At 40.9% G+C, this 20,052-nt stretch overlaps 1 protein-coding gene across 2 annotated transcripts in view; it reads left to right on the top strand.

The window, feature by feature from the left end:
* LOC111223617 (DENN domain-containing protein 1B-like) overlaps positions 1–20,052 on the top strand; it is a 104,025-nt gene extending 83,973 nt beyond the window's left edge. For both annotated transcript variants that reach the window (XM_022747944.1, XM_022747877.1), the window contains 8 exons: positions 1,613–1,703; positions 3,010–3,050; positions 4,413–4,448; positions 5,026–5,082; positions 6,506–6,595; positions 14,879–14,964; positions 15,408–15,630; positions 16,624–20,052. In XM_022747944.1, the coding sequence (XP_022603665.1) occupies positions 1,613–1,703; positions 3,010–3,050; positions 4,413–4,448; positions 5,026–5,082; positions 6,506–6,595; positions 14,879–14,964; positions 15,408–15,630; positions 16,624–17,514 (1,515 nt within the window). In that variant the 3' untranslated portion in view covers positions 17,515–20,052. The remainder of the gene's footprint in view (positions 1–1,612; positions 1,704–3,009; positions 3,051–4,412; positions 4,449–5,025; positions 5,083–6,505; positions 6,596–14,878; positions 14,965–15,407; positions 15,631–16,623) is intronic.

Raw genomic sequence — 20,052 nt, 5'->3', positions numbered from 1 at the left:
TGGCGAGGGGGGTGGGGGTGGGGGGGGGCTTTGGCTAGGTGATGATTTGGGTTGATTATCTGCACTAATTGGGCCAGCCAAGTAGCGGAGCAGTGGTCGGAACCTGCAGTCTCACCTCTCATTAAAATGATCTAATGATGAGTTTCCAGCTCTCCTGACCAGAGGAGCGGGTGACCGTGTCGGTCGCTAGTTAGCGGGCTGTCCCTGAGGACATGCACCCTAAAACAACCTACACTGTTGTTACACTTTGGATACAGAGGTGGATGTAGGATTGCCTCTGTTAAAAATGTCTGACAATGTGTTGCTGTCAACTCTTTGTATTCAAAAGAATAGTGTACCATTTGTTGTTTTTCTTTAAAACACAAAAGATTGTTTGAAAGGTAGGAGGTGATGATTGTTAATTAATGCGGTAAATTTCAGCTTTAAATCCAAATGACACCAGCGCTGATTGTTGGCTGCTTTTCACTCACACCTCTACACAAATAAGCCCTGAATGGATTAAAAGGACAGATCTAAGTTTAAAGTTGAGAACAAAGATGCGCACAAATTAGAAAAATTTGTTTTTCAGAACTTCAGTAGACCTTAGACTTGCATCTTGAAAATAAAAGGAAAATACTTCTCTGCAGCTGCTTGTTTTTTTACACCAGACACTTTCCAAAATGAGTCTACGGATGTCAGCGGAAAGTATTCTTTCCACGCAGAGATTTGCTGATATTATAAGCGATGGGACAGGAAACTAACAACAACTTGTGGGTCAATGTGGTTGGATTTAGTTAATAGAAAACAGTGCACCATGTGTGTGATTGAGTGATCTACAGTCACGTAATTGTTTTGACGAAATTCAAAGATTTTATTTATGTTCAGTATTTAGGAAGATGATATATATATATATATATATATTTTTATGGGCGGAGAAAAAAGATGCAGCGGACAGTCAGATCACTGAGCCTGTAAAGTGTTTGGGAGAAAGCACCAGAGCTTTTGTAAAGGTCCAAAACGCTAAGAAAAAATCCTTTCATGTATTATTGACATCATTTTGTTTTCCCCTGATTTATTCAGTCATGGCCTGTTAAAAACTCTCAACTTATTTCAACTTAATTTAAGATTGTTATTTTATTGTGTTAATCACAAATTTTCTGGTATGTTTGTCGATGTTTGTGTGCGTGTTTGCTTGTACCTGCATAACATATTTATGTGCGTTTGTGACTGTGCTCATGAAATGTGTAGCTGTCTTGGCTGTTAGGTCCATATTTATGAGATGGAGTTTTATGCGCTCCATGTTACAAAGGGAGGAAATGAAACTTCCTCATGTCTCAGACAGTGTGCAGCATGTAGTCTGCTGCCCTAATCCCTCATCTGCTCCACATTACCAAATCCCTATTACCTGCAACCCACCTAATCTTAGGATGTAGTTTCCGTCAGGTAGGATTAATAACACCCCACTGTGGCTGGAGTGTTTGAATCTGTGTGTATGTGGCTGTGTGTCTGTTTACAGAGAGTGGGCCACCCTCCCCCCACAGCCCCCACCCCCCCTCCCCACCCCACAGTCACGAACCACCCCCCCCATCCCCCCTCCATTCTTTAATAAGCACGTTGTAATTTATGGTTGTAGTTCATCGACGGACGGCTGGCCAAATTGAACGCAGGCCGCGGCTTCACCGACGTGTTTGAAGAGGAGATCACAGAGGGGGGCTTCTGTGGAAGTGAGTAGTGCTGGAGCTGTCTATCAATTAGTCACATTATATTTATTTGCCATATTTCATGCAAATGGCAGAAATGATTGTACTACAGTAAGATATAAAAACTGTGAACAAAATAAGGAGCAACCTTTAAAGACACTTCCATTCCCCAAATAAAATAAAATCTAACTCTCTCTTAAAACTGTACACCAGTTACATGTACAAAAAGGCAAGTCACACAATAATAAACTGGATAAAAAGTTGGTAAATTATATACTATTCTGTAGTCTTCTTATATACATTTTTATAAAATGTTAATTTGAAAACATTTCTGGTCCTTCTTATTGTTTAAGTCACTTTGCCATTGTCTAATAAACATGCCTGTGACCACATAAGGCGCTTTAAATATGAATGCACTGATGAACTTTATTGTCCTTTTGAAAAACAGAATGAAATCATTATTAATATACGTTAACGTTGCTGGCAGCTGCTCTAAAATAAGTGTAAACTAAGTCTCTCAGAGTAAATTGGTTTTTATATTCTGCGTGCATTCTGAGTGACATTTGTAGCAAAAGTCTCTATTGGAACTGATACAAAGGGTGACATGTAAATCTGACCGTGGCAAAAGAAGATTGACGGCAGTATTAATGATATGTTGGCAGGAATGGGCATTATTGCACATGAAGACTGTGCATGAGACATCAGAAGTTTGAGAGTGAAACAAATCCCACAGGACTGCTCAGACAAATTAGGTTGTTTTGATCGTAACACCTCAGGTCTGAGTCATATTTACACGACAAGAGAAAAGAAATGCCATCCAGATGCTGCAGCTAAATACCCATCATATTATTAGGCTTATCTATTCTGATCTTGACCCAAACCCACACTGTCATCTGTAATTATATTCTCTAAACAATCCTCCATTCTGCCCTCACAAGTCCATTATTTCAAGGTAATTTTCAGCAGTAAATGTTTTAGTTTATAATTGTTATTATTATTGGTTAAAGAGCAAAAGGGACAAAAGAAGAAAATAACTTTTCACTTTGAAAGTTTACTGAAAAGAGTTTTACCAGAATTAAGGCTCAAGACATATTGCAGAGCTTAGTTTTATTACCATCATTATTTTCTTCAACCACACTCCCTAATTCTGTCACTACATTTGTCCTGATCAATACAGAAATATATTTGACTTGAATTTAAAATGCGCAATAATAGCTATAGGACTGTGCCTCAGTGTAATATCCATAGTTACCTTTGCTTTGCAATGTTCATACTGTGCTCTTGAGTGCAAAATGATAATTCATATTTCCTATTTTCTACATCCCTTCAGGTAATTCAAGGTCTTATCAGCAATGGATGCACACTGTAAAGGTATTCACAGAATGTCGTGCATATCACACCTAAATGCTTTTATCTATGGCTTTTTTTATGTTTCACTCATTTTATTTCAGAGTTATATTTAATTGAAAGTGTGATTGACACGACTCCGTTTGAAGTCCTGGTGTTGCCTTTGGAATGAAGGGGCTGTCTGAATGTACAGATCCAGCTTGAGTGCAGTTTGGTGTGTGAAGCGGCGCGTGCAGCAGGACAGTGGAGACAGACAGGGAGGGAGACAGAAGTGATTTGACGTGACAAGACGTCCTCCAACATGACATGTTGATCTGGCAGCAAACACAGGCGTTACTCCGCTGAACCGACCCAAGAACATAGATCGCTCCCTCCTTCTTCATCTCCTTCTGTCGCTTTCCTCCTCTCCTTTCTCTCTTTATTTCTCTCCCTCTTTTCATCTCTGTCACAGCTCCCCCTCTGTCTCTCGCTCTCTCACTCACCGAGCATCTCTCCCTCACCCTCCCCCTCTCCCTCACCCTCCCTCTCTCCCCACGCCGTCAGCTAAGGCTGAATTAGTTCTCTAGAGTGCTCTTCAAAGGTTTGTTAAAGTTCACATTTCCTGACTGACAGGGATCTATAAGAGGGGCCTTCACCTCGGCCCCTCTCCTCCTCTCCCTCCGCCGACTTCTGAAACACTGTCTGCCATTTACTCTGTTTAGCCGTTTAGCCGACGCTTTGTGCTTACACTAAAGACCAAACAGTGAGAAAAAGAGTGAGACGCCAAAGGAGAGATGCAGCAACTCAGAGTGAGAAAAGAAGACAGGCACACAGAGATATTGGGTACCATAAAGTCAGTCTGCAGAACTCAAAGTAGAAATCAATCACACACAGTCTCTTCCATCGCTGTTTTATTCTGCTTCTAAATAAAAACCTCCTGAATGTCGTGAATCGTGCAGTTTATCATGGCTCAGCGATATGGTACTTTGCCTGATGTCACCACTTTTTTTTCTTTTTTTTTAACTGATATTACACTGCTATTCTGAGCTGCAGAGGGAGTTTTGGATTTTTTGATATTGAAAATTGGTCCTGAGTGACTACTCGGTTGGTTGGTGATGTGGTAGAAATATTGATTGTGATATTGGTGAGTTTACTGTACATCACAGATTTGCAAATGTATGCAAAATGTTACATAAAATAATCAGTCTGATTTAAGGCAGTCAACACCTTTCCATGGTTATGCATTAGACAAGGCAAAACTCCTCATATAAAACTGTATATATTCTCTATATGAATAATTGATGTAAAAATACCTGATAATAATTGGTTTGAATGTGTGTACATGTGTGGAAACTCCTTCAAAACGTCTTTATGCGTCTGACAAATAATTGTCTGTGCCTGTTACAGAGAGGAGGAGCACTCATCAACACAGCTGTGACAAAGGTACGTTCTTCTGCAAAACTGCTTAATAGGCAGCCACATCAGTGCTTTGTTCAATACTGTACGTAAATTAAATTGAATCCTCAAGTCTGTAAAAAAAAAAAAAAAAAAATCCATTGAAATAGACCTCGCATGACATTCTGCAGGTTCTTTAGAGAAAATGAATCATCATGCTTGAATATATGAAAATTAGCGTAAAATGTGTCTGTTGCAATTGGTTGTGGAGCGAGTGGAAGCATTGTTCATGACAAGTCGGTGTTTGATGAGCAGTAGCATGTCATTATGTGCTGTACAATAGGTGGTCAGGGTGCCCTTTCATGTTATCGCCTCCTGTTAGTGTGCGAGGCTCTCTTATCCAACCTTTTGTCTCCGTGTTTTTGCCACAGGGATCAAAGCATTTCTTGATGTTACATGAAACCAGTGCAGAATGTTAATGCAACATGTTTTGATTAGTAATCTGTGTGTATGTGTGTGTGTGTGTCTGTGTATGTATGTGTATGTGTGTGTGTGCGTGTGCGTGCGTGTGTGTGTGTATGTGTGTGCATGTGCGTGTGTGTGTGTGTGTTGTTTTTCCACCTAGGCCAAAAGTCATGCCAAGAGGGGCATCCGGGACATTAAGGGCAGACTTAAAGCAAGGGTGAGCAGTGCAGACCTTCACACCTCTCTGACACACATGCACGCACTCATACCAGCATACATACACACATGTACACATAATTGTGTTCTGAGGCACACAGATAGACACACACCCCCCTCATAGAAGCAGACAGGAAGGCTGCTTTACATGGAGTGTGTGATTCTGACGCAGGGGCCTTTAATGACTGTTGAAGCCTGCTTAGCGCTTTGTTCAAGCTGTACATTTTTAACCAGCGCCCCTCTGGCTATGGCCTGTCATGTCATCCGAGCCCCAGCCCCTCTTTCTCTTTTATTGTCTGCATATTTCATCAGTGAGCCTGTGATTTCCTCAAAGCTAATGTAACGAGGTGTATGTTTCCATAAGCCTGATGGATTTGATAAGGCAATAGCAGTTTGATCTGTCAGTGGGAAACTGAGGAGAGAGGGCACTGATGATGAACAAGAGGAGCACGCAGCGCTCCGCACCGTGCATGCGCACACAAACACACACACACACACACACATACACACACACACACACACACAGTACAGGCAAACAGAGGTGCTGAAATCCATCCAATTTTGAAGTCAGATTTCCTGTGCAGGCAGAAGACAAATGAATTCAAGTTTCTTAGGATCACAATTAATCTGCAGAGCATTTTTACAATGTGATACTTCTAGCTGCAGATGTCTGCACAAAGACCCCAGGCACAAACATAATGAAATTAAACTGATTAGATTTGGTTACCTTGATTATTATTGTTGTAACCTGCTAGTGTATAAGGCTGGTGATATACCATATATCTTATTGTCAAAAAAAATCCCATGAAAGACAAAAACCAACAATGCTTTAGTCCTCTCAGTACTTTCCGACTTCACTACTGTGTCTGTGGCTGTCAGACCCAAGCCCATTAGTTCCTACTGAAGACATAAATCTTTAAAAATACAAATATATACTTTCATTTTGAAAAAGTCAACAAAAAAAACAAGATGATACTGTAGTTTTAAGCAAACATCACTCAAATAGAACAAAATAATATATTTTTTGGGGCGGGTCTATTTCAGCTGCAAATTTGAGTATTAAGTATTAAGTATTCTCAGTAACAGAACGGCGTATGTGGGATTGACTAAGATAAAGTACATCCTTCATTATGGTGAAAATGAAGGATCATGTCACCAGGCAACAGTTTATGGATTATTATTTATAAGACTTTGGGTCCATGACACAGAGGAATAAGCTGTATCAGGCTTTAGATACAAAATACTTGTTACAGCTCATCTTTTCATGGGATTTGTTGATGGTAAGAAAAAATTATCTTCATTTAAATTAAACTCAGAAATCTCTTAAATTCTTTTATTTGAAATTGATTAATTTATATAAGGGAGAAATGCATTTAATGTCTTGTGGTCTGGTTCAAGATTTACATTCTTCATCTGTCTCTCAGGAAGAAGAAGAAGAGGGGATGACGGTCTGTGCAGGGTCTCCCACCAGCACCAAGAGCCTGTCTCCAAGGAGACTGCAGAAGATGAGACGAGTATGTTACACACACACACACACACACACACACACACACACACACACACACACACACACACACACAGACTCACATCAGTAAATGAGTTAACAACATTTACACTGACTTATCAAGCCGGAGCTCAGTTTTCACTGGACCGACATGGATGCAGTCTTCCACTTCTTCACTCTTTCAGCCATTGCTCTTTTTTCCCTTCCTCCATCCCCATGTTTTTCTTTTTTTTTTTTTTTACCTCCATCCCTCTCCTCTTTCTCTCCTTCTCCCTCTCCCTCTCTCTCTTGTAGCAACTCTTAGAAGTACAGTAGTTTGTCAGGGCGCCAAATGTAATGATAAGCATTTTTGTCTTTCAACACACTCATGATGTACATTCAGTATTTTTCTCTGAACAGCACGGACAGTAGAAGCAACTCATCTGCTGGTCAGCATTTCCTCTGAAGAATTTGCTTGTGCACCATAAATGGATAGCACATTTTCTTCTTTGTTGTGTGCAGAGCTGGCATACGATGAGCAAGTACATGCACGCTCACAAAGTACACATTCATCAATAAATTCATCAGGAGAGTTAAGAACATTAGAAAATTATGAGACACTGCAGTGTAGTGTAAATGAATATGCTCACTTATATTTCTTAGTGTTGGAAGTTTAGTTTTATGTAATTAAAATTGCACACTGTACAGTACAAAACACATGCATACAGCCTCAGGGATACTAGTTATATCTCCCACTGCATATCTATACCTCTGTAATCCCAGCTGGAGCGTTTTCACCTCTTATTGCTAAATGAAAAAAAAAAAAATAGCAAATGGACTCCAAATTCTGTCTAAAAAAAAAAAAAATACTAAAAAAAACATGCCTGCATGCACACACTGACATTTTAGTCACAGTCATGTAAGAGTGTGATTAGGAGAGGTTGTGCTGTCTCTAATTAGCGTTGTGTTTCCTGTGTGTGTGATGAGGCTGGAAAGTCTTAGCACAGAGGAAGGTGTGACGGCCGGGGAGAGGAGAGGAACGGCAATTAGGGCTTTTCTAAAGGCCTCCTCGGACACCCTCCCCCCCAGCTAGTGCACACACAAAGACGGGCCAGCACACACACACACACACACTCAGATTAAAAGTTAACATGCAGTTGATGTGCGCACACACCCACAAACACACATGCACTGTATTCAGGATATATACACACTCACACCCCTGTCCATGCCACTGAGGCCTGTTCATTGCCACAGTAACGGGTCCCTGGGGACCACTGGAGGAGGGACACGCAGGACACGGGATAGCATGTCCCACAGCACTGGTTTTGTCTGTTAGTGTTTATATATAGTCCATCAGTTTCTCTTTAGCTATACACAACACATTCTTACCTTTTCACATCGCCTTCTTAACTACTAATAGTTCTTAATCCAGGTTGGGGTGGTTCAGTATATTATACCAACCCATACACAGTAAAACCCTCATGCAAACCCTCCTGTTTTGTGTGTTTTGAAAAGTCTTGTCGATCCAAGATTCTTTTCTGTCAAAAAGACTGAAAATGGAGAAGCCAAGAAAGCCTTGATAATTTATGGCCTGTCGATGCAGTAACCCCTGAAAGATTGAAACTCTTCAAAACATTTGCTCCCAAACAAATGTTGTCAGGAAACTGGAGATGCTTTCAATGTTTTGTTGTTTTTCAGGATATCCGTAATAGCTTGGTTTCATGTCTTTATTACACAAATTAAAGCACATTAGTTAGAAACTCAAAATGCATGTGGGAAAAAAAAAACTCTGAAAAAACAAACGTCAGGAAGAATGTTTTTTGTTTATAAAATACCATTGAAAAATTATTTGGCAAGTATGTAATGAAGTTAAGGCTCCTTTTAGGTTTCCTGTTTTTTTTTTCTGAAGCTGCTACACTTTACTCTTTACTTTTACCTAACTGTTAAAAGCACACCTTATTTATATTTCAATTACAGTCCCAAAAAACATAGCTATTGTTCTCACACTCTCTTATCTCTCCGTCTGTCACCTTTCTGTGTTTTTTTCCTGAGATTGCTTCCTATGAAATCTTTATACTGTTGTTCTGCCCACAACTGTCTTGACCAGGTGTTCCCTGCACTAGAAATTGATCTCAGTGGGACTAACCTGGTTAAATAAAGGTTAAGTAACATGAAAAAAACCACACCTTTATCCTCTTATCCTCATAGCTCCTCTTCTCCTCATGCCCACACACAGACCTCCTTTGCTTGGCCTACCCTTATTTCTAGCTCCTCAGTCTTTGCAGTATGTCCTAGTCCCTCTCTGTGCACAAGCCAGCTTCCTGACTCTGTCCATATAATCCACAATTCCAAATATGTCTCCATATGACAATAACAGCTTTTATTTTTCAATCTTAAAAATATAATCTTATAAATAAGAAAAAAAAAGATCCTACGATTCCTATGTGAAATGACATCAAAGCAAGAGCAGTGATCCTTCTTATTCAAACACAAGGGAACAAAACTGCTCCCTCACCTCTCTCAAAGTAAAAAGATATTAAGCATTATATACACCAGGTGACATATTGACATATTCTTGTGGATTGTGTCCTTTGCTACGCCGCCTCCCTGTGTCCTCTTTGTATCTTCATACCTTTGACCAAGTGACAAACAAATGCCTCTTCATCTGCCAGATAAATTCACAGACACGTTTTCATCAGAAGCCACAAAAAAATGTGATCTGATTAAAGACATTCTCCACTCGTGTATGACAGAAAAGAAAAATCCTGATACATTTTTATCATTCATCATTTTTTAGCAAACACCTCTAAGTCTGTCCTTGAAATGAAATGAATGATCCTGGAGAAGCTTCTTTTAATTAATCATAGCAAAAATAATCAGAGTTATGAAATTCATATTCTATTTGATCAGTCAACACATGTACCAAAGTGAAAGTGCTGCTGTCATATGCGTACATATTTCAGCCGTATCCGGCAATGTGGGTGATTTGTAGTGTTTGGTGAGCTTGTTGATTAGGAATGTAGGAGTAATCCTTTCGTTTGACAAAAACAAGACTGAATTGGACTGCTGACTTCTCGTCTGATACAACAAACAGCAACCATTGTTCTGGCTCCTGGATGGTTTTGTGTGTGAGTGCCACTTTTGTTTTTGAGATTCTGTATGTAAGATTTAGTATATTTTGTGTGTGCGTGTTTTATGTGGTATTGTGCTGTAAGCATCCGCAAATAGAAAGTGTGTCTGTACCTCAGCCCTTTTGTACATGAGCATGTATTTCAGTGTGTGTGCCCCATGTACACAAACATGCATGCATTAAACAGTTCGCCTCAGGTTGGAGGCAACAGAATGACAGCTGTTAAGAGAGCAGAGGAGAGTAGGGGTTGGGACAGTGTTATGGACAATGACAGCCAGCAGGCTTGTGGCCGGGCTCAGCCCCAGGCTGTGGACTCTTCACCTGGTGAGGCAGAAAAGATGCCAGCCCGGAAAACACCACTCAGCTCCGTGTGGAGGGGAAACAGAGAAGAGAGTTAACACAGATGTAAACCAGAGCAACAAAGATACTTGTTGGATACTTGTGTGTGTGTGTGTGTGTGTGTGTGTGTGTGTGTGTGTGTATGTGTGTGTGTGTGTGTGTGTGTGTGTGTGTGTGTGTGTGTGAATGCATGGGTGAATATCTGTGTGTGCTCCATCAGTGGGAGACAGCTCATGTGTTCATGGCCAGTGGACACATATGTACACTGTACACATGACTTGTGAAGTGTCTGTGTTGTATTCAGGGAAATGCACATTTGTGTGTTGATGATTTCGGCTTGAACAACTATCATGTGTCTCTGAACATGCTTACACTAATATGTATTTTTAATACAGCAACACTTAACTTGAAGTATTGCTCATAATGCAGTCCACAGACTTTGTGTGTTCATTATATTCAGTGCATGATTGAAAATGCTATAATATGGACAATATGCAAAAGCAATACTTTCTGAGTAAACTGAATAGCTAATAACTGTTTCACAACATATTCACTTACTGTAGATTATAGAGCATACTATGCGTGTTTGTCATAATTCATAATAATAGTTTTTGATGTGATTGTAAAATGGAAAATTGTTCAAATAAGCATATAATATTCATTGTAAGATTAATATTATGGATAAATATTTTAAATCAATAGTTATGATGCACCCAGTGAACTTTAAGTACAGTGGCTGTGTCCATAGCTCTGTGTGTGTGTGTGTGTGTGTGTGTGTGTGTGTGTGTGTGTGTGTGTGTGTGTGTGTGTGTGTGTGTTTACATGGTTATTTGTATGCGTTTGTAGTCTTCACTTTTGCCCAGTTTCTCCCCACTTCAGACACCAAGTAACTAAGTCACGGCCTCCTTGCTGAAACCAAAGTGCCATCTCCTGGCACCGTCACAGTACTGCACTGCACCCATTCACAGAAAGACACCTGGTGATTTTACTGGATGAGTTTGGTTTAGTCTAACAGAATGAGCATAATGCACATTCTCCTTCTTTTATATGGCTCATGTTTTAAGCGAAAAGGAAGTGGGCTTTCAGCAACAGCCAGTTGGACAGAAACGCAGTGGATCTTGCCTCAAACGTTATTTTTTTTCCCCCCCTTTCGAGTGAGCAGCTCTTAAACAGGCAGACACAGACTTGGCCATACTTCTACAAAGCCTCTGCCTCTCCCCAAGGTTTGTTTGCATTTTACCGGCATCTCTTTACATACACTGCCAAGTTGTGAGATCAGTGCCCACTCAGAAATACCATATGAAATGTATAATGTAAGACTTGCTATTAAAGTCCACTTGCGTTTGGCCCTGTCACAGAGAGGCATAGTTGTTCCGCATAACCGGTCATGCAGGGAAGGAAGGGAATAGGAGGGGAAAGTTTGTTTCTCCAAATGCAGCTACTAAAATGGATGATGATGACTATTTTCCCCTCATAACCGCAGAAATGAAATGTAATTTGTTATATCAAATCTGAAGACTTTTTTCAAGCCCCCTTAGATATATTTCATACCTTTTGCTTATTGGAGGGTCCAGGTATGAAAGGGTCAGAATAAAAGATAATTTAGTCCTGTTAACCATTCTGCCCTCATTTACTCACAATCCAAAACTGAAGACTGGTAATCTTAAACTAAAGAAAAGAGAGTATGTGTTTGTTTTTTTTCGTCTGACAATGAAACTGGAGGGAGTCAGGATTCTTTTTCTTCTTTAGCCAGATACTCAGGGACACAGACGCCAAAGTAATATAATCACAAAATAACATAAAAATAATGAAGAAATGCTTCCTGCAGAGTAAAAAGGAGTTCACTTTGCAAGAGAAGCGGAGATGTCAAATCTTTTCCTTGATTTAAGAAACACAAGAGGCTTCCCTACCTCTTCCAAAATACTGGATCGAGCTGGTTTTACTGAAATACCCTGACCATTTTTATTATTTTCATGACGCCTGCTCCTCTGCTGTATCTCCTCCTGACTCTTTCGCTCTCTGCGTTCTGTACAGTCTCACTTGTGGTGGAGAGGAAGGAAGCGAGAGCCAGACAATGACATCTGTCACTGACAGCGGAGTGATGGAGGGAGAAAATGGGAGACGAGAAGGCATGGAGGGAGAATCGCTTTTTCATTTTCACCTTTCAGATTCCCATTAGCCGACAGCGAGAAGCTAATGAAGGCGCAGTATGATAATCTGTTGTTCTGCTATTTCATGCTTTCCACTGTCCTGTCAGGCCTGGGGAGATATGGGATGGTGGTAGAGCTGTCACAGCTTTAACACAGAACCTGTTTGCTCTGGTTGAGAATATCTCATTGTGAATGTCTAAATTTGAAGAGTCTATATTTTTTTTTTTTTTTTTTTTACATTGGCATACAGTACATCTAATTTTAGGTCTCAGATTTAACTGCTCTTGTTGGTTTGGACAGCTCTGGAGGAGCAGTAATATTATGTATATTAAGTAACTGACAAAAACATACTTAGTACCTCACATTACCAGTAAAATGAATACAATATGTTGGCCATTTTCAAAAAGCAAAAAGGATATAAACCTACTCCTGTGCCAAATTTGGCGCTTCTATCGTAAAATGCTCAGTTGTTGTAAATAGTTTAATCTTAACTGCTGCACTAAAGGGTCACAGTGAAGAGAGGGAATGACAAATTGATAAAGCCGTGAAGTGAGGTACCATCCATTTACTGCTCCCTATGGAACTTCCTCTCAGGTAGACGGCACCAAAGCTGTAACCGAGATCAGAGGGCCAGGCTTCATGACCTGTGTCTGGTTGTGTATGGGTTCACCTTGCTTTAATAAACACCTAAACGCAGAGAGAGGCCCCGCTTCCCTGCACACAGCCCTGTCGCACAAATGAACAGACTAAATTACTGCATGCACCATAAACATACAGTGCATGTGTTTGCAGTGTTTGTAAGTATTGCTGTCTAAAGCCGACCCTCCCCAAGTATCTCACAGGTGCATCTCCGCTCTGCCGGCCCGCTTTGGCTGGCTGGCATGTCGGCCTGGCCCCAGATTTACTGCCCTGACACAGGAATCCATTAAAGGCTGTTTAGGGATCCCAGGCCTGAGCCCCTCTGAAATCTCTTTCATTATAGCTCCAAGCTACCATGGAAGGGGAGCAGCTTGGCCAATCAGCAGTGCCACCACATGTGTTCGTGTTTAGCCCGATGGCTGAGAGGCTTAAGTGGCTACTGCACACATCTCCTCCGCTGACTTTTATGGAGAAAATGGCACTTTAACTCTTTGTGTTTTTTGTAATAGGGTGCGTATGTGACTTGAGTGTGCGTATGTGAGAAGGAGAGGGAGAGTGTGTGTGTGTGTGTGTGTGTGTATGTGTGTCTGTGTGTGTGTCTGTGTGTGTGTCTGTGAGTGCGCGTGCATGTGCGTGTGTGCGTGTGTGTCTTCCCTGGCCGAACACAGGCCCTAAATGAGGCCAGGCCAGCCACACGTTACATTCCGCCTGTCTGGCTGGCACTGTGTCGGCTAATCAAGACCGGCTTGGTTCACGGTTCCAATACTGACCCCCACCCCACCCCCACCATTCCCATCATTCTTTGGGGCTTTGAGGAATCTTTCCTCACCTCTCTACATTTCCTTCCTTCCCTTTTTCATTCCTTACCTTCCTCCTTCGTTCATTTGGTCTTGTGTTCAGTTTTCTTTTCCATAAATGTTTCTCACTATTTTTCACCTTTGTGCCTCTGATTTTCCTGCGACCCAAAACCACAATGCAAGCACACAAACACTACCATCCTCACCTCTTAAACACACCCCCTGTGCTCCGCTCACTTTTAGGGTTGTAAAGAGCCTTTTTCTCAGTGTTGGGCTTTGATAATGTGGCTAACGTGAGTTTACAAAGAAACACGCAGAGAAAAAGAGAGGTGGAGCCAAGTAAGTGTAAAAAAAAATAAAACCCAAAAAACAGGGAAAACATTGCAGTGCACACTCATGCATACACACAGATTGTTAGCAGTGATAGCATGTTAACTTAACTGTATCCCGTGAGTGCCTGTATGTGCACAAAACGCAGAGAAAGACAATTTGAGATATTACCAAAAAATAGACATAGAAGGTGAGCATCAATATATAAGAAGGTAAATGGGCAAAAAGCAAAGAGTGTACATTAGAAAGTGAAAGATAGTATTAACATAAACGAACATGCACACGCAGTGAGGGAGGAACATGTGCGTCGTAGTGGAAGGCATGTTAATAAGTGGCCTGGGGCAGATTTGGGCTCCCATGGGGAGAGTCCTGCCCTGCTCTGTAAAGCTTCTGTCTCTTCTTTAACCCGCCCATTAAACATGGTACACAGGTGGCTTATTAAACTGTGTCAGACAACTACAGTACACACTGATCATTCAACACGCAGCAGTGACAAATACAATCACATGCACTGGTGCTGTAATACAAATGATTTCTGCTATTGCCCTCATCTTAACTCACAGTGCGTAAGTAGCTTGTAGTTCACATATAATGCTGAGTTTGATAAAACCCTGCAGGGGATATTAAAGATTTTTATCCCCAGACTCAAATTTGACAAATTTAGTCTCAACCCTGAGGGTTCAGGCTCATTAAAACAAGCTAGCACTCCTGTCTTATGGGGACCCACCAAACACAGACCTGCATCTTTTTTCTACCGAGTCCCAAGTCATATTTTTATGAAAAGCTGTACCTCAGCAGAACACCACATTCTGTCTAGACTCCATGTTGTATCTTTAAGCTGAGGCTCCCCCTGAGTCCACTTTTATTGTTTTATCATAGTCTTTTTGTCTAACTGCATCCACTTGCTGTGTTATTCTCATTAACAGCATAACTTCAGCAAGTCTCCTATGAGCATGGGCCCTCGAGATCTTGGCTACGGACTTGATGATGATGAGCTGGACAGTGCAAGCAAGTAAGTCCTCCTTTTATGACCTATTGCCCCTCAGTATTTTTTTCACTGAAGCCATTTTCGTGTTGTTTTAATTATGCATGTCAGGTATATCAAGATTACTGGCTGACTGATTCATTTTATGAAGAAAAAGTTGATAGCCTGTTGAAAAGTGCATTTCCTAGCTGACTGAATCTTTTTTTTACTCATGATAACACTGCCCCCAAGTGGACATACAGTATTTTGTAAGTTGAAAGAAATGTCAGTCATGTACTGTAACTACTTTGGCTCTAGTTATCACAGAGAAACTGTTGACAAAAATACATAATTTACTGTACATTAAATATTATGTTTGAAAGTTCACAGCAAAGATTAGCATTTGATGTTCTCTAAAAACACAGTTATCTTCTGAAAGATGACCCAGCGTTTAACTCTGCCCGTCACTGTCGCTTCTCCTCTAAACACAGAATCTCCTCAGAGGACAGCGGGGATGTTCCTTCCTACACTGAAGACAGCGATGATTCCTACTCGCTGGAGCTCGACATTGACTCTTCCCACTCAGGCCAGATGAATCTGCTGGAGGAAATACTCGACTCCCTGAACACCACAACGCTGGAGCAAGGCAAACTCAGCGCTGCCAAGAGCCTGGACTTCTTCAGGTCCATGGATGATTTAGACTACAAGGCCCCGGTACGCAAGAGAGGAAGACTAAATGAGATTTTGAGAGGGACTAATCATTATTTATAGAGACATCTTATTACAAAAACATAATTTAAAAAAGTATCACTGTGTGACCAGTAATGTGATGATACATTGATGGATTAAGGATAGATGGGTGCAAATAGTCATCGTAAAATCTGCACTCAGTTGAATTAATTCGGCTTTACAGAATGCATCGCTTTTGTGTGCAGCTTATCAATTGCTTGATTTATTAAGCCTTTCAGTTCCATGCCCAAGCTTTTTTTTTTTTTTTTACTTCAAGTATTTCCATGTATCTCCCTCATAAAGTCTCTTATTACCTTCAGATATGGACATGTTGCACATTTTCTTTTACAGCATAACCATGACTATTTAAAACTGAAGAAACACTTGATGTGAAAAGTTGCCTTTGAGATTTATAATGGATTATTTGGGATCACCCTCAAGTTTATCACAGTTCTGAAGGCGTTAAATATTACAGCTTATTACAAAGCAGTAACCACATTAATCAGTTTAAGTGGTTGGTTCAACTAAATGCTTAGAGCAGCCTCATGATCAATAAATAACAGAATATTGTTTAATATTTACTCAGAGTAACTTTTACACAAGTTGCTCATGTCACTAACCTTTCTTACTTCATCGAGGTCAAAGTTTAACACCTGGAGTGTGAAAAGTTTAGAAAAACACCATAACCAATGAAGAACAAACATACTATTTAGTAACCTCCATTAGGTAGTGTGGGACTTCATAACATCAGTATAATGACAATCAAGTTCGATGTCTCGTTGATATATTAACTTCTAGTGACGTAGACCAATCCTGTGCATGTGCCAACTCCACTTAAACAGTTGTGTATCTCAGCAGCTGGTGTTGAGGTACACTTGAAATAGTGTTTTCACCCACAGAGGGTAGATTTTTGGGGACACCCAGGTGTCTTCATAAAGGTTTCTGTTTAATGGTATTTCCTTTTATGTTCTATTGCAGACCAAACCGACACCTTCCAGCGAGTCTAAACCTGCAGATGAGAGTGGAGGTGATGGCGGCGGAGTTGGGGATCAGGGGGGTTGGAATATGGGCCAGGACGACAGCGCTGTCCACGGGAAACACCTCCCACCATCCCCGCGCAGACAGCCCAATAAGAGCAGCATGAAGATGTCCAAGAAACCTGCAACAGCTCCTCCAGTGCCCGTCATATCTGCTGCACCCCCAGACCAGGCTACTGATTTCTCCAAACCCCTGTTATTTCCTCCTAAGCCCAATTCTGACCCAGCCCTTCATACTTCACCTTCAGGACGACAACCAGGACACCGCTTCTCCTACTCGCCCGTACTGTCCCATAGACCCACGCCGTCATCTCCCACTCTCTCTAACACCCAAAGTTCACCAGGAAGCGTTTCTCACCCAGACTGTTCTCCTGGTCCAGCGGGCCGGTCTCGGACCATCTCAGACCCCCAAACCAGCACGGAGCCTCCTCAGACCCAGACCCAGACCCAGAACCAGACCTCCTCCACCAATGTCCTGAGGAGGAAGGTGCTGTCCAAGGAGACGGTGAGGCACTACCAGGAAAAGGCCCTCCAGAGGCAGGGCAGCAAGGGCCACCTGGAGGGTGAGGGGAATCCATCGAAGCACAGACAGTCAGCTATGCTGGTCCCGTGGGAGAAAGAGGTGTCCAAGGAGGGGCTCCTGGGGCTCGGCCTGTGTCTGGGTCAGGGTAAAGGCTCCGGGGCAGCTGTGGTGCAGGATCAAGGCCTCCTTGAGGAGATTGAGTCCATGTGTTGCCTCAGCTCCGTCCTCCACACCAGCCTGCAGCTCTCACAGGTTCACTGCAACAACAGTCACCACCAGGTCCAGGGCAAAGCCACAGATGAGTCCTAAGGGACGTCAAAGACTCGGAGTCTGTAAAATGCCATAGGTTCTAATGAAATATGTTCACTGTCATTCTTCTATAGCAATTAGCTGCAGACACAGAGAACATGATCGGTTCAGAAGTTTTTTTTTTTTTTTATTAGCACTCAGCCATCAGGAAAAGTCACAAACGAATTTGATGTCATACAGGCATCGAACCGTAAGCTACAACCTCTATTGCAGGAAAAAGATGGAGATGAATTGGTGCGCCGTAGAATTCTCCATCTATCATCCAGCTCTGTATTTATATAATGAAATCCTTATTTTTTGTGAAAGAAATCTGCCATCATAACAGAAGTATTTTAACCTATTTCCAGTACACGTAAACTTATTTTAAAAACACAAAAATTCAACTTTGTTTTGGAAAAGAAACAGGTGAAAGTCATCTCACTCCAGTGGCAGGTTTTTTCACATCCAACACAAAATAAGTACTTTTCTTTCAACTGAACTGGGTGTTCCACTGAAGTAACAACAACTTATGAGTTTATCAAGTTTTTTAAAACAAGTGGGAAATGTTGAAAGATAGCGACACTCCAAAAACACAAAGTGAGGCCATAGGAGTGAGATTTTTTTTGTATTTTTGGAGTGCTGTTATCCCAGTTGTTTTAAGAAAATACAACTTTATAAACTCAATTACAAACAAGAAAGACACGACAAGAAGATTTGTTCTCTCCTGTTCATAGCATTTCTGCCTGGATTCGACTAAATTTCTGGATGTGGTATTTTGATGTTTTCATCTTGTAACACATTCACAAAGCAACACCCAACAATAACCCATGAATTATATTTTTGGGGAAAATGTAAGTAGCCAACCGGTGATGGAGGAATTGTTCATTTTTCAATCCAGAAAAAGACTCAGAATTAAGAAGGGACGATAGCTCCTCAACACACCATCGTGTCAGTCGTCTACTCAGTGTTCCAAACATTTCACATGATTAAACTGAACTTGCACTTGTAGATTAACTAATAATACTCAGTAATTACTACCTGGTACTTAAATCATTTGAGCGAGAACAAAAGTGAGACAGGATTTTCCAGATACAGAGTCCACTCGGGCCTTTGAAACTAATTATACACTGTGTAATATAATGTTTTCTATCACCATGCCTTAAATGGACATGTGATTTGTTTATGATGCTCTGGTGTCTTAATCTATAGATACCGTAACAGGTACTTTGTAATCAGAATAATGTCAGATCTTACATGCAACAATTAGTAGTACTTAAACAGCACTGTATTTATCTGAATGAATAGAGTAGTTAATAAATGATGTGCTTTAAGCTGCTGTTTTTAAATTGCATTCCAGATCATGAGATGTGCACGTAGGAACCTCTCTTTCTCTCCTCTTCCTGCGTTCCTCAGGACACTTCCGTCACTCTGACGAGATGCAAATACACTCAAAAGTTAAAATGGATGATCTGAAAAAAGCCAGTACTCTTGCTCCATCTTGTCTTCTTTTTCTTTTTCCACCGTCACCACTCTGCTCCTCATGTTGTCTCTCCTAATTTTCTGCCTTTTACTTCTTTCAGCACATCTACTTCTCACTCTCAACCTTAAAAAAAAAAAAAAAAAAAAAAATGGTGGCCAGTTGTTGTGGAGTTTGTGAGGTTTGGAGTGGATGTGGAAAGGGTGAACTTTATAGGATATAGCTGGCAGTGCTCTACACTTGAGTTATTATCAACAAATCCCATGGAAAGACCAAAACTAACAATACATTATTCTGTCTCATTGCTTTCAGACTTCCCTACCCTGTCTGTGGCACTCAGCCCCGAGCCCATTTGTTCTTACTAGTGATGTAAACTTTTAAAAAAGAGTCACCGATACTGAGTGTACTTTCCATTTTCAGTCTCAGAAAATGCTGTCGCATCTTTAAATAGGAGTAAATACTGCATTTGTTGGGGACTATTTTAATAATTGGATTACTAGTCAGTATCAATTCATTGTTCTGGTGTTTTGATGGGGTTTGTTGACATTTAAGAAAAAATCCAGAGTATTACCAGACTTGTATAACTCAGTCTTTATCCTCTTTCTGTCTCACATGAGGAAATGCAATCTCTGTCCTTCAAGGTTAGAGTCACACACTGTAATGTAATGCAGTGGTTGATGATTGTACTGTAATGAAGCAATACAGTTTTCCTCAGAGAGTCGCTACATGGATGTAATGTGTACAGAGTCTAAAGTATTTCTATAACAGACTCTCCTGTGGAGAGAAACGCCATGTCCAGAGATTGTGGGTTCCCATCATTCTCTGCGTTGCCACAAACCCAGAGAAAAGGAAAAAAAAAAAAAAGAAGCTTTTTTCATGTGCTTGTGTTGGGATTATTACATTTATGGTTCGTTGTTCTTATGATTTATGCCAGACGCCAGTCGGTGTGGCAGTTTAATAGCAGCTATTTCTCCACTTTTTGAGTGCTGCTCTGCGTTAACGATTTGCTCATAAAGTCTTTGGCGTGCTTCTAAAAGCCCAGGAATCAGTCCTAGTAATAATTCCAAAAAGGAAAAAAAAAA

Source organism: Seriola dumerili, unplaced genomic scaffold, assembly GCF_002260705.1.
Source record: "Seriola dumerili isolate Sdu_G_001 unplaced genomic scaffold, Sdu_1.0 BDQW01000002.1, whole genome shotgun sequence".
In the NCBI taxonomy this organism is placed as follows: Eukaryota; Metazoa; Chordata; class Actinopteri; order Carangiformes; family Carangidae; genus Seriola; species Seriola dumerili.
This window is presented reverse-complemented; position numbering and strand designations above follow the sequence as displayed.